At 31.3% G+C, this 13,657-nt stretch overlaps 2 protein-coding genes across 2 annotated transcripts; both read right to left on the bottom strand.

Annotated features, from left to right (window-relative positions):
- Window positions 1–3,594: 3,594 nt before the first annotated feature.
- LOC146902523 (uncharacterized) lies at window positions 3,595–4,981 on the bottom strand. The gene is made up of 2 exons (XM_085733511.1): window positions 4,520–4,981; window positions 3,595–4,382 (listed from the first exon to the last, which is right to left on the bottom strand). The coding sequence occupies exons 1-2, from the start codon at window positions 4,679–4,681 to the stop codon at window positions 3,999–4,001; spliced, it is 546 nt and encodes a 181-aa protein (XP_085589637.1). The 5' UTR covers window positions 4,682–4,981; the 3' UTR covers window positions 3,595–3,998.
- A 2,666-nt stretch (window positions 4,982–7,647) lies between these two features.
- Window positions 7,648–9,665, bottom strand: LOC146902522 (CASP-like protein 1E1). Its single transcript, XM_085733510.1, has 2 exons — window positions 9,361–9,665; window positions 7,648–8,222 (listed from the first exon to the last, which is right to left on the bottom strand). Exons 1-2 carry the CDS (start codon window positions 9,621–9,623, stop codon window positions 7,880–7,882), a joined length of 606 nt encoding a protein of 201 aa, XP_085589636.1. The 5' UTR covers window positions 9,624–9,665; the 3' UTR covers window positions 7,648–7,879.
- Between the last annotated feature and the right edge of the window lie 3,992 nt (window positions 9,666–13,657).

Below are 13,657 nucleotides of genomic sequence, written 5' to 3'. Positions count from 1 at the left end.
TTAGAACACTATGAAAGGTTCGTTTACTAAAATTTAGAATTTTCTGACATGAAATGAATTAAATATGAATTTTTTAAAACGACAAAAGTTAAAGATAAAAAGTAATAAAATCTGGATGTAGAAATCAAATTTTGCAATAATTTTTTGCGGACGAACTTTTAGTAATGTTCTAAACATGTCTGCAAAAAATTGTTCAAAAATTTAAGAGTTTAAACATAAATTAAACAAATTTGAATTGAGTAGGGACTAATACTCAGTGCAGAAAAACAAAATTAGGGACTAAAAATGCTATTAAAATTAAGTAGGGACTAAACTTACAAGGTCGCTATTTTATAGGGACTAGAAACATAATTAACCCAATAATTATAGTATATGATTTCAGAAGAAAAAAAAATTAGTATATGATTTTGCCCCCACTTAACAATATTTCTAGATCTGTCCTGTATATAGTACATCATATCTTCCTACCCCTTTTTCTACACTACTATTTCACCAATCACCGTTTCACTAGTAACTACCCATGGTGCCACCGTCATAAGAAATTTGGATCCAGAGCCTCCTCTTTAACTTGTGTCTGCAAATGTTCTGTTTTGATGGAGGTAGTTTCAAATATATTTCGACTTGCAAAAAATTCAATTCATGGCCTTCACAACCACCTCAATTGTTGGAGGAAGAGTGACTATTAGGAGCAAATTTATCTAATTATTTGAAACAAAGTTCTGAATTTAATTTAGGCATCAAGCTTCTCTCAAATTATGACTAGATATGTCCTATCAATATTTTTCATGTTAATTAACAAATGAAAATAAGAATAGGTTGGGTATTTCATACATCAAACACAATGAATTTCAGAGTCCATCATCTTGTCCAATTGACTAATTAAAAGAATGTTTAACATGAACAAAATAGGTGTTTTCATTGGCAAATCGAAAAGAACATACACTCTGGCGTGAACACGTAAGTAATTTTGCAAAATAGGAGTTTCCATTGGCAAATGGAAAAGAACGTACATTCTGGCGTGAACACGCAGGTAAGTTGCAAAATCAGCGTTCTCGTTGGCCAATTGGTCAAACCCTTCCAAAACAACCTTTAATTCACGCCTTGCGTCAATGGCGTCAAAAACAGAAAGACGACCGTTGGGCATTCGTACCAATAAGAGCATTTGAAACACCACGCCCCTAGGTGGTGGAGCCGCCATTGATGTGACACGTTACATTTTCGTTTTCAATTTTTGATTTCAGTTGTTTTTTATTTTTATTTGAGCACGGATTATTATTTCTTTATTTTCATAGGCTCAATGATGACAGATCAATGTTTCAAAAACCGAACCGATCATCGAATCAACAAGGTTATAAGTGCACTGATTGAACTAACTCAACCGAATTAAACTGAATGACACCGTAATATAATCCGTCTCCATTGATTTTAGATTTTAAGTTTAATAAAAAAAGTTTCCAAAAAGCGATTTAAAAAATAGGTTTTATTAGAGGAGCAATAAAATATAGTTAAAATGTTTTTTTATTGTTTTAATTTAATTATAATCCATGTGGCAATAAAATATAGGTTTTTGTTGTTTTTATTGCAAAATTTAAAGGCGCATGTAATTCAACAAATAATCAATGCAAATTGAAGGCGTGCATTGCGTCGGCAATTTAATTCAATAAACAATCAAAAGGTACAAAAGGTGATTAGATAATTGATATAACATCCCGATTTTTATTATTATTTTATAAATAAGATTATTATGTGATATTAGTAATATTAGTATTATTTAGAATTTATTTGTTTATTATTTTTATGTGGTTGAATTGATGGGTTAGTTGATTTTATGGAGTAAATGGTATTTTTGACAATTTAGGAGAGGTGGATATTTTTGTGAAGTTGTGGGAAATAAGAGATTATGACGAAATAAAGAAATAGAGGTGTATGAGTACAAAGGAAGTTCAAGTGAAGTAAATGTGTAGTGTTATAACTACGGAGAGAATTGAAATTAAGCCCGTTAAGTCTTATGAGAACCAAACCTTAAACAAGTGAAGCATAAATTGTAGTCTTTGTGAATTAAGGTTAGAAAATCATTTGTAAACATTAAGAGAAAAGAGGCAAGAGATGAAGAAAAGTGGATATAGAGATAAAGAAGAGGAAATCTCAAGGAATCAAATAGGAGAGGGAGACCCAAGTTTGAGGGAGGCTAGTTTTGAAGAGTTAAAAGGCAAGGGGGAGTTCTATTCACCATTGGAATTTTATAAGCGATTTGGTAGAAAAGTGGTTTTGTGTGATTCATGATATTTTTATGATTTTATGATAAAATAGTGTTGAATTTGTGTTCTAGTATGTTGTTGCGATTACAGGCATGTGTTTAATTGTGAATTCATGATGTTGTCATGCCAAAGTCATGATTTGAATGTTGTGTTCTTGAATTTTATGATGACATGAGTGAAAATAATGAAATGGCTGTATGAATTGATGTTGTGATGTTATGTTTTGATGGTAGGAATATACATGAGTTTGATTTTGTGAATATTGTTGTGGTAGTTATGAAGAAGAGAGGATGTTGTTACCATGTTTAGAGGTAGAATTACATGATCCTCGTCCATGTTTGCATGAGAATATTAGTTTTGAAGCTTGAAAATGGACAAAAAGGACCAAATTGAAATGAAAAAAGATAAAGGACCAGACTGTTACCTGAAATTAAGTTAAGGGACTAAAAGTGTAATTTTGCCTAGAATTACCTAAGTTAGAATTGAGAGAAACAACTTAAGACAATCACTAATACAAAAAAAAAAAAAAAACCTTTTTAAGTCGGGTAAAAACGACTTCTTAAGTTGGTTCCGTGTATGACTTAATAGTCGCCGACATAAGAAGTATTGACTTCTTAAGTCACCTTTAGACCCGACTTTAGAGAGAGACTTCTTAAGTCTGGTAAACGTGAACCGACTTAACAAGTGTCATTTTTTAAGGGTTAATAGTGTTTTACCCCTGTAATATATGCAATCTTTGGTTACCCCCTCTAAAAAAAATTGTTTGGATCATGTCCTTGTAAAATAAAATTTTTCAAAATTCCTCCCTAGGCCATTTGACTGTGCAAAACTAATGACGTGACACGTTGACTGTGCAAAAAAATTTGAATTTTTTAAAATCTTTGCTAAATGAAGAGATGTTGCTTCTTTAATGAGGTAAACGTTTGATGATGATCATGGCGATGATGATTTTTTATGATGATTATTGATGATGATAATTCATGATGGTGTGTGTGTGTGTGTGTGTGTGTGTGTGTGTGTGTATATATATAAATGGTGATTGCACACGTATATAAAGTGGTGATGTTGATTATATGGAGAGGATTGTTGATGTATGAATGTATTGATTTAACGATGATTTGGTGTGTTTATATTTGACGATGATTTGGTGTGTTTATATTATAAGAAGCAGTATGCTTCTTAATAAGAATTTGCTGTCACGAATTTGCTGCATGCTAAAAATTTGTAATTTTGGGTAAACATAATAAGAAGCAGTCTCCGTGAGCATAACTCAGTTGACAGGGACATTGATTGTTATATGCAGGGGTAGGGTTCGAACCCCGGATACCCCCACTTATTCACCTCAAAAATGGTGAATTATAACCACTAAGTTACTTGACAAAAAAAGAAAAGAAAAAGTGAAGAACAATATATATATGGTCCATTCAATAATGATTGGAACAACGAAGTATGAAGGGCCTTTCTTCTTCCCTTAACCAACTTTGATGCATTCCTTCTTTAATCCAAAATCAATCAATTTCAACAAAAAGAATAAAAATCATAAAAACCATTTCAACACCAATTAATTTCTTTGCTCATAACTATCAATATGCACACATGTATACCACCAATATATGCACCATGTCACATGGTGTATCTACCTTCGTGTAAAACTATAACCCCATATACATGGTCTTAACATCAATCACCATGATTAATTATCCCTGTAGAAAAACAAAAGCAATTATTCATCAATTGAACCTACAAACTAATAATCTCTCTCTTAATCTTCTCAATAGCAGCAGCATTTTGAACCAAAGCAGTGATCGCCAAGATCAAATTACCATCATTAACAGAAACATTAGCAGCTAAAACCTCAGCTTCATTCTTCAAAAACACCTTAAAAATCACAGTAATCAAACCAGGTTTAGCCACAGATTCAATCCCAAAGAAAGCCACATTGCTTGAACCAGTAACCGTAACAGAGAAATTGGGATTCCTATTACGACACGGAACCAACAAATTAAAACCCCCTTCAACAGGTTTCTTTGATTTTGATTCCTTCATCTCCTCCAACATTTTCTTCTTTTCTTCAAGTTTCTTAATGTACTCGATTGTTTCCTTCACAATCACTTCCTGTGTAGCCTAAAAACAAAAACCCATTTCAGATAACAAATCAAACTATAATGGGTCGATCAATATTTGCATTTAAACATGAAAAATTGGAAACCCAAATGAAGAATGAAAATAAAAGAGAAAATGGAAGGAATGATGTTAGTTACATTGGGGTAGAGAGTTGGGACAGTGGTAGTGAGGTGAGTGAACATTTGCTTCATTTTCATCCTTCTTTCACGTTCAACGTTTAGAACCTCTTCGGTTTTAGTAGTAGTGCCACGTTTTCTGTTACCCATTTCAGAAACTGATTTGTTACTGTACTCTTCCATATGAGTGTATGAGTACACTCTCACAATTGGTTTGGTTTATATGTGAAAGTGAAAGAAAGAGAAAGAAAATTGTTAGTGAGGTTTGGGGTCAAAAAAAGAATAAAATAAAAAAGGGATTTGATTTCTCTCACTAATTTTGTGTAACTTTTTTCTAGTTATTTTTAGCTCCGAATTTCCATCATTGGTTAATTTGTTTTCAATTAATGTTGATTTCAGATGCTGGGATATATTTAAGGGGTTGAATGGAAAAGTGAAAATAAAAAATTAACCAAAACTGGTAGTACTAGTTTGTTTGTGTGGAAATGGTTTGTAGTGGGTGATTGAATAACAATGGCCATGTGATTGTGACGCTTTCTTATTCTTATACAATCATTGCATATAACTAGACTTTCGACCCGTGCTATCGCACGGGTCTTATCGACTGTAATAGAAAGCAATAAATAATCTTTGACCCGTGTAATGTACGAATTTGATGTGCTATTTACTATTCGAGTAAATTATTATTTATAAATTAAACATATATTAAATAAAGTTTTATCTAAAAAGGTGCAGTTTTTTTTTTTTTTTGTGTCCAGGATTCGAACCCCAGACCAACTGAGTTAAGCTCACAGGGTAAAAAGGTGTAGTCTAGCAGTTAATGGGGTGAGACGTTTCTTAAAAAAATATGTTGAGACATTAAAATATAAGATATAAGTTATTTTGAGTTGTTTGACTTGTTTTATTATTAATGACTTGAAGGTTGATCGATTAAAAAAACCTTAAACGTTGATGCTAACTGAGGTGCGTCTTTTGAATATAAAAAAAATATTCAGTGTTATACGTAATGCATAAGTGATTCAGCTTTAGAAATCGTACACAGAAGCACACGTGAATTTGGTAACAAAGAAATTTTATATTACGATCAAAGATGAATAACTATATTTTAAACTTTATACAATAGAATAGAGAAATTTGAATAATGAAAGCCAAATCATCCGTCAAATCATCCGTCTAATGGGATTTGTTATAATAAAAGCAATTAGAACTAAACTATACAAAGTTATCAACTTAGATTCAAAGCCATATTTTAAAAGGAATAAATATTCTATACCAAATATTCCTATCCTATAGAAATGAAAGCCATGTAATTACAATAAAAGCAATTAGAACTAAACTATACAAAGTTATCAACTTAGAATCAAGACACAATATAAATACTCTTATAACATAATCCAAATTAAATACAAAAGCACCTAAACCTCAAACACAAAAGATTGGAACCACCGCTTGACCATTTTTTTCATTTCCAAAATTTAGTAGTATGTTACCTTTATGGAAAATGGGTAAAATGCAATACAAAATTACATTTTCGATGCAGCTCATAAAATGAGGACGGTGCACCATTTTTTTATTGGAATTCAAATTGGCAAAGACTTTGGAGGGAAATTTTAGGGTTAACAATTTTAGTAATTAATGCAGCACAATTAGAGGGAAAATTCTAGGTTTAGGTGTTGCATGACCTAATAAGCTTTAAGAATAAGAGATAACCGTATTCGTAAGAAAATCTTCTTGTTTGCAGCACAAGGTATTACTTGGACCCCACACAATGCTGAGTTAATGGAAGCAAAGCATAGCTATAGGGTGCCCGCGGTTATGATCTTTGCGAGGAAGTTGGTTCCATGGGGCGATTATTTGTGTACGATTTTTTTTTTTTGACAAAATTATTTGTGTACGATTGGAATTCACCATTCACTAAAAAGAAAATTGTGTATGATTTTTTTAAGGGAAAATTGTGTATGATTGGAAGTATGGAGGATTATGTATGTATGTACATTTTTTTTTTTTTGTGAGAGAAGGTTCTAAAACTAAAATCGGTTACAAAAACTAATTATGCAAGGGTTATGCTAACAATCGTTCTATCAATTTACCTTAGAATATAAAAGTCAACATTGAATTATATATATGTACAATACTATAGATAACTTAATAATAGTCATACATAAATTATTCAAAAAAAAAAAAATAGTCATACATAAATTATACACATTAATTACACCATTCTCAATATATGTAAAAAAGTGTTGGAGTCTTGTAAATAAGAATTGAGTAAGTATACCATATCATATGAGATTTTTTTCATTATATTTATATTATGCTATTGAGAGTTCTAGCATCACGTTTTCATTATATATTATGTTATGTTATTTTTACATTCATTAAAACACATTTTCCAATTCATTGTAATTTATATGAGTTCCACTAAATTATGATAGTCTCATCCAAATTTTGTGGGACATATCATGTGGGTGTCACACAGATTTTGTGGAACCCATATGAATTTTGACAAATACTTTAAATTAAATAAAGTGTGTTATAAAATGTATGTTAGAAAGTGTACTATTAGCATTATTTTATGTACTACTCTACAATTTTTTATATAAATTAAATATTCATTTATAGTTAGTAATGCTATCTCTGCTTTCCTAATTGACAAATTGGGTGTGTTTAAGATTTCTTTTTATTTTACAATATTATTTGATATTATATCTAAACAAACATGACTTTTGTTTTGAGACTCTCGTTGAATTTGATAGTTTTGTATATTTTGGCACTGTTCGATTAAGAAGATCAACAGGATACTATTGTGCACCGTTAAGGTCGATTTTTTTTTTCTTTTTCCATTTCATTCTCTCCTCTTTCCCACTCTCAATTTCACCTATTTGGGATTTTGAGTGAATCTTGTGTTTATAAATTAAGGTACGAATAACCTGTTTTGGGAGATAATAATCACAAGAGGGTGTCGTAACATAATTTATTGTCCTAAAATATGTATCCTTAAATGCACTCTTGTTTATTTATTTACTTTTGACAAAATGCTCTGATTTACTATTTAGATTACTAGCTAGGTTTTTAATGTCAATTGGTTGATAACTTGATATAAATTCTGATGTGATGTGTATGAGAATATCTATAGCAGTGCCACATAGTTTATGTCCAAAATTTATTCAAGTTGATACGAAGTACTTCTTCTATTTTACATCAATATAAATCTAAAGAGTTGCTTATTTTTACCAAACATACATAATCTACACAACACAAGTATCATGCACAATATGTGTTGAGGTGAGGTCTAATTGTGGCAAAATTGTCACACTCGTACGTATTACAAGACAAATTTAATATCTCCACGCAAAAATAACATTATGATTTAATTATTGACTAAGATCTTGGATGAGACCTCAAGATAGGAAGAAGCACTATTAGCAAGAGGAATGCCAGTGATCCAAGCTGAGACAGAATAATTGAGGCGGCCACTTGATGACAATACTTATCAAAGACATTACACACTTTTTTCCATCTCACATGAGAGTTTCCTTGGTAGCCAAGGACACCAATTGCGGTGGCGGCACCGTTGCCGGAAAATAGCAAAGCCACCGTCAATGCGTCAAGGATAGTGATCAATGTTCCCAAAAACACTTTGCTTTTCCCTCTATTTAGCAAGGTAAGTAGCATAGAGATGGCTCCGTATGTGCATCCTATTGCATTTGCCACCAGAAAGTAGCTTGTACATGAAAAAAAAGTATATTCTTAGTCACTCCTGAGAAATAAATAACTAAATAAACAAACAAACATGTCAATTTTGGATTTTCAATTAGTCTTGTGTCAAGTGTGATTCTACTATAGACACCCTTTTCATAAACACCTAAAACTCCCACTTCGCAACAAGTTTTTCTATTTAGTTTTTTTTAATGACAAATATTAATAATTAGTTGTTAGATTAATTTTTATCCTTTGTTCGAGTTTGAATCTAGAACATTCAATTCCTTATCCTTCAATTTAAAGCAACTGAGCTACCCAACCTCTAAATATCTATTTAGTTTGATGTTAAATAAATAAATAAATCACTTGCTATTGTGTACACTCCAACCACTAAAACTAACCACACAATATTTACTAATTAAAGATATATATATATATATATATATATATATATATATATATATATATATATATATATTTGCCGATTAAAGCATGAGTAACTCATAAACTATACATACTTTGACGGTTAAGAAGGATCATCTAATACGGTCCTTCCATCCAATAGTAAATCTAGGGGTGACAAATAGATGGAATTTGTGGATTTTGATTGGATCAAAACAATGTATTAATCCATTAAATCTTCTCCAAAAAATTCAATTCAATCCATTCATTGTCATAATTTTAATGGACGATATCCATACAATACATTTATAAAAGAATATTGAAAATTATATTTTCATGGTGGATGATAGAAAGAAAATAAGATGTTAAATTAACGTATGAAATTTAGGGATCATGTTCAAATATAAGATTTGTTTAAAAAAATACACGAATCGACTTGTAATTGATTTGCAATAAAAATAAAGTGATTGAAAAATATATTTTTCAACACGTGCTTCTTAGAGCATAGAATAGTTCCAAATCCAATGTCTTGTAACTATTTCCAATTCCACACAAGACCACCAATTATAGTTGACACATATGATTAGATTTTACACTCACACTAGCCAGCTGTAACTTGAGCTGTAATGTAAAATTCTGCAATTGGGTAGATTATAAAGAAGCAAGATGTAGGATCACACAAACAGAAAGTGTTTAGGATCAAGATTTATTTTCCTTTATTTTTGCACAAAATTAAACATCAGAAAATAAGAACTTACACAAAGGCAGAAAGGTGATGCCACTTAGCAGAAACAGGAACATTCAAAGGAGGCAATGAATCTACAACCTTGATGGGAACAACTGTTGTCTGCTTATCCGTCCCAACAACTATAGCAGCAGCAAGGGTTAGAACAAAGCCCAAAAACCTAAGAAGCAATTCACAAGAACCACCCGCAGGAGGTTTTTTTACAGCCAATTCATCTCTTCCATCATAATTCCCTTCTACTCCATCAATATTGATGGCCTTACCTTGACCCTCCATTGTAACAAGAGCACAAGCCTTAATTATGCTGAAATGGGGTGTACCCAAAATAGAGCAAAATGTATGTCTTAAATAGTGATGAAACTTGGAAACAGGATTTTTGAATTGAATATGAAAGCCGCTGATATTTTTGACGAATGTTAGACTTCATTAATGATGCCCCTGGTTAAATTTAGAGCAAAATTTTGTACATGGACTAACCTACATAAATTGTACTCATTTGAAGGATTTAAATATGAGACATTGAGAAAAACATACTTCAAAATTTCAAACTCATGCTAGTAGACCAACTCATGTGAGTTATATTCGCTTTATTTATTTAATTATATGCGTCAGATTTAAAATATTTACTTTTACATATATTTATTTGAAACTCCATAGTTAGAGCAATCACACAATTTCTCTTCCTTTGTTTACGAGATAACAATATATGTTTTAAACTTTTTTAACTCAATATATGATTTAAATTTTTAACTCATTTAAATTTTTAACTTATGATTTGTTGTTTTTTAATGCTTTTGATTTATTACACTTATAATTAAAATACATATATTTTTCTTTACAAAAAAATACATAGTATATCTTTAATACACTTATTTATAAATATTTGTATTAAAATTAAAAATAAATTTTGATATTTATTTAAATATGATGTATAAAATGTATCATTTTTATTTTTTAGAGATTGAGTCATCCGTTTCAATTTAATTTAACATATGCATACCATTTTTATATAGACCCTGTTATACAGCTAAACCATCCAATTTAATCTAATTCGATCAGGCAGTTCAACCATAAGTTAAATTACCTTCAAAATTTGTATATATCCCTCTTTAATCGTATACTTTTCTAATTTTATTTAGAGAAATGTTAACGAGTGTCAGGTACACTCTTTAAAGACTATAATTAGTAAGTATTTATGAAAATGTATGTAATCAATGCATTAGAGATCAAAATATTTGACTTTTTTTTCTTTCAAAAAAAAAAATTTGACTTTTTTAAAAAATACTCCCTCCGGTCCTATTTACAAAAAACAATTTACTTTTTAGATACATTGAATAATTTATGCATCTAGACTAGAATCTAAACCAAATACATAATTTATCTAATGTATCTAAAAAGTCAACTGTTTCTTGTAAAAAGAACCGGAGGGAGTAATTGCTTATTTTAGAATGCTTAAAAAGTGTCACGAAGACACTTGTTAACAAGACCTTTTTATTTATAACCTATTAGCTAAAATATATCCTCAATAAACGAGGTGTCTGAGGTTTGAACTCTGATCTCTATATATTATATGCAATAGTCCTATCAATTGAATTAAACTCACATAAATTCTCAAATTTTATTTAATTTAATTTTAAACGAATAAAATGATAATATTTCTCATTTTCCTTTAATTTTTAATTGCCGAAAACAAATGAAGCTTTAACGTGGAATGCATATGAGGCAGAAGGGTGTCCCAGAGTGTAATCTAAATTAATAAAAGCATCCATAAATATGGGTATGCAGTAAGTTGTCAACAAGTAATTAATACACGATGATAGATGGAGCTGGGCAACTGCCAACTGATCATGCATATGCTTGTCCATTTCTTCGTAAACTCTCTAACTTGCTAACTAATCAAGGATTGCATTGAATTTACACTTCTTTATCTTAAAATTGAAAAGAACCCTTTTTTTCAATTCCTATGATGCAATTGGGGCTTATCGACAGAAAAGAATAAATTTCGATAGTCCTTTTTGGCTTCGGTGGCGAATAGATCAATGCATTATGTCTTCAAGAGAAGTTCCTATCGAAGTTCATTATGAATCTTTTGGTACCTATTATGAAATTTATGGGCATTGTTTAGTAATAAGAAGTATAAAAAAAGAAATTCGTTGTATATACATTAGAACCACTGTTGGTCATATTTCTTTTTATCGAGAAATTGAAGAAGCTATACAAGGTTTTTCTCGAGCCTATTCATATGGTATCTAATCATATAGATGGTTAGTGTTGATATCCAGCTAGGTAAATTTATGTTATGATACTGGCGTAAATTCAGGTCAACTAGCATCTTTTCAATTTTCTACGTGAATAAACATAAAGAAAAGGAAGTTTTCCAATCATTCACTCAAATTCATTGTCGAACCGAATCCCACTGAGTGGAATATGGAGGTACTTCTGGCAGAACGGGCCAATCTAGTCTTTCACAATAACGTGATAGGTGGAACTACCATTAAACGACTTATTAGCAGATTAATAAACCATTTCGGAATGGCATATACATCACACATCCTGGATCAAGTAAAGACTCTAGGGTTCCGTCAAGTTACTGCTACATCTATTTCATTAGGAATTGATGATCTTTTAACAATACCTTCTAAAGGATGGCTAGTCCAAGATGCTGAACAACAAAGTTCTATTTTGGAAAAACATAATCAGTATGGGAATGTACATGCGGTAGAAAAATTACGCCAATCCATTGAAATATGGTATGCTACAAGCGAATATTTGCGACAAGAAATGAATCCTAATTTTAGGATGACTGACCCCTTTAATCCAGTCCATATAATGTCTTTTTCAGGAGCTAGAGGAAATGCATCTCAAGTGCACCAATTAGTCGGAATGAGAGGATTAATGTCAGATCCACAAGGACAAATGATTGATCTACCCATTCAAAGCAATTTACGGGAAGGACTGTCTTTAACAGAATATATAAATTCTTGTTACGGAGCCCATAAAGGGGTTGTGGATACTGCTGTACGAACATCAGATGCTGGATATCTTACACGTCGATTTGTTGAAGTGGTTCAACACATTGTTGTACGTCGAACAGATTGCGGTACGATTCGCGGGATTTTTGTAAATACCCGAAATGGAATGATACCAGAAAGAATTTTGATACAAACATTAATTGGTCGTGTAGTAGCAGACGATATATATATCGGTTCACGGTGCATTGTCGTTAGAAATCAAGATATTGGAATTGGACTTATCAATCGATTCATAACTTTTCAAACACAACCAATATTTATTCGAACCCCCTTTACCTGTAGGAATACGTCTTGGATCTGCCGATTGTGTTATGGGAGGAGTCCTATTCATGGGGACCTAGTAGAATTGGGAGAAGCTGTAGGTATTATTGCTGGTCAATCTATTGGCGAACCGGGAACTCAACTAACATTAAGAACTTTTCATACTGGTGGAGTATTCACAGGGGGTACTGCGGAATATGTGCGAGTCCCCTCGAATGGAAAAATAAAATTTAATGAAGATTTAGTTCACCCTACACGTACATGTCATGGATATCCTGCTTTTATATGTAATATAGACTTGTATGTAACTATTGAAAGTGACGATATTATACATAACTGATTATTCCACCAAAAAGTTTTCTATTAGTTCAAAATGATCAATATGTAAAATCAGAACAAGTGATTGCTTATTTTAGAATGCTTAAAAAGTGTCACGAAGACACTTGTTAACAAGACCTTTTTATTTATAACCTAGTAGCTAGAATATATCCTCAATAAACGAGGTGTCTGAGGTTTGAACTCTGATCTCTGTATATTATATGCAATAGTCCTATCAATTGAACTAAACTCACATAAATTCTCAAATTTTATTTAATTTAATTTTAAACGAATAAAATGATAATATTTCTCATTTTCCTTTAATTTTTAATTGCCGAAAACAAATGAAGCTTTAACGTGGAATGCATATGAGGCAGAAGGGTGTCCCAGAGGAGTTAAGATCCTCTCCATTTATTATTCTCTCCATTTCATCCATTTGGAGAGACACAGACACACAAAAATTTCGAAAAACTAAAAAGTAATTAATAATGGGGGTACTCACTTAATAGTAGGACTCACTATATATTTTATGTGTCTATCTCTCTCCAAATTGCATACTCTATTTATTATACCAAATGGAGAAGATCTTTACCCGTCGCAGAGTGTAATCTAAATTAATAAAAGCATCCATAAATATGGGGATGCAGTAAGTTGTCAACAAGTAATTAATACACGATGATAGATGGAGCTGGGCAACTG

The sequence above is a fragment of the Medicago sativa genome, chromosome 8 (genome assembly GCF_051527215.1).
Source record: "Medicago sativa cultivar Bolivia chromosome 8, Bolivia_mono, whole genome shotgun sequence".
Taxonomy (NCBI): domain Eukaryota; kingdom Viridiplantae; phylum Streptophyta; class Magnoliopsida; order Fabales; family Fabaceae; genus Medicago; species Medicago sativa.
This window is presented reverse-complemented; position numbering and strand designations above follow the sequence as displayed.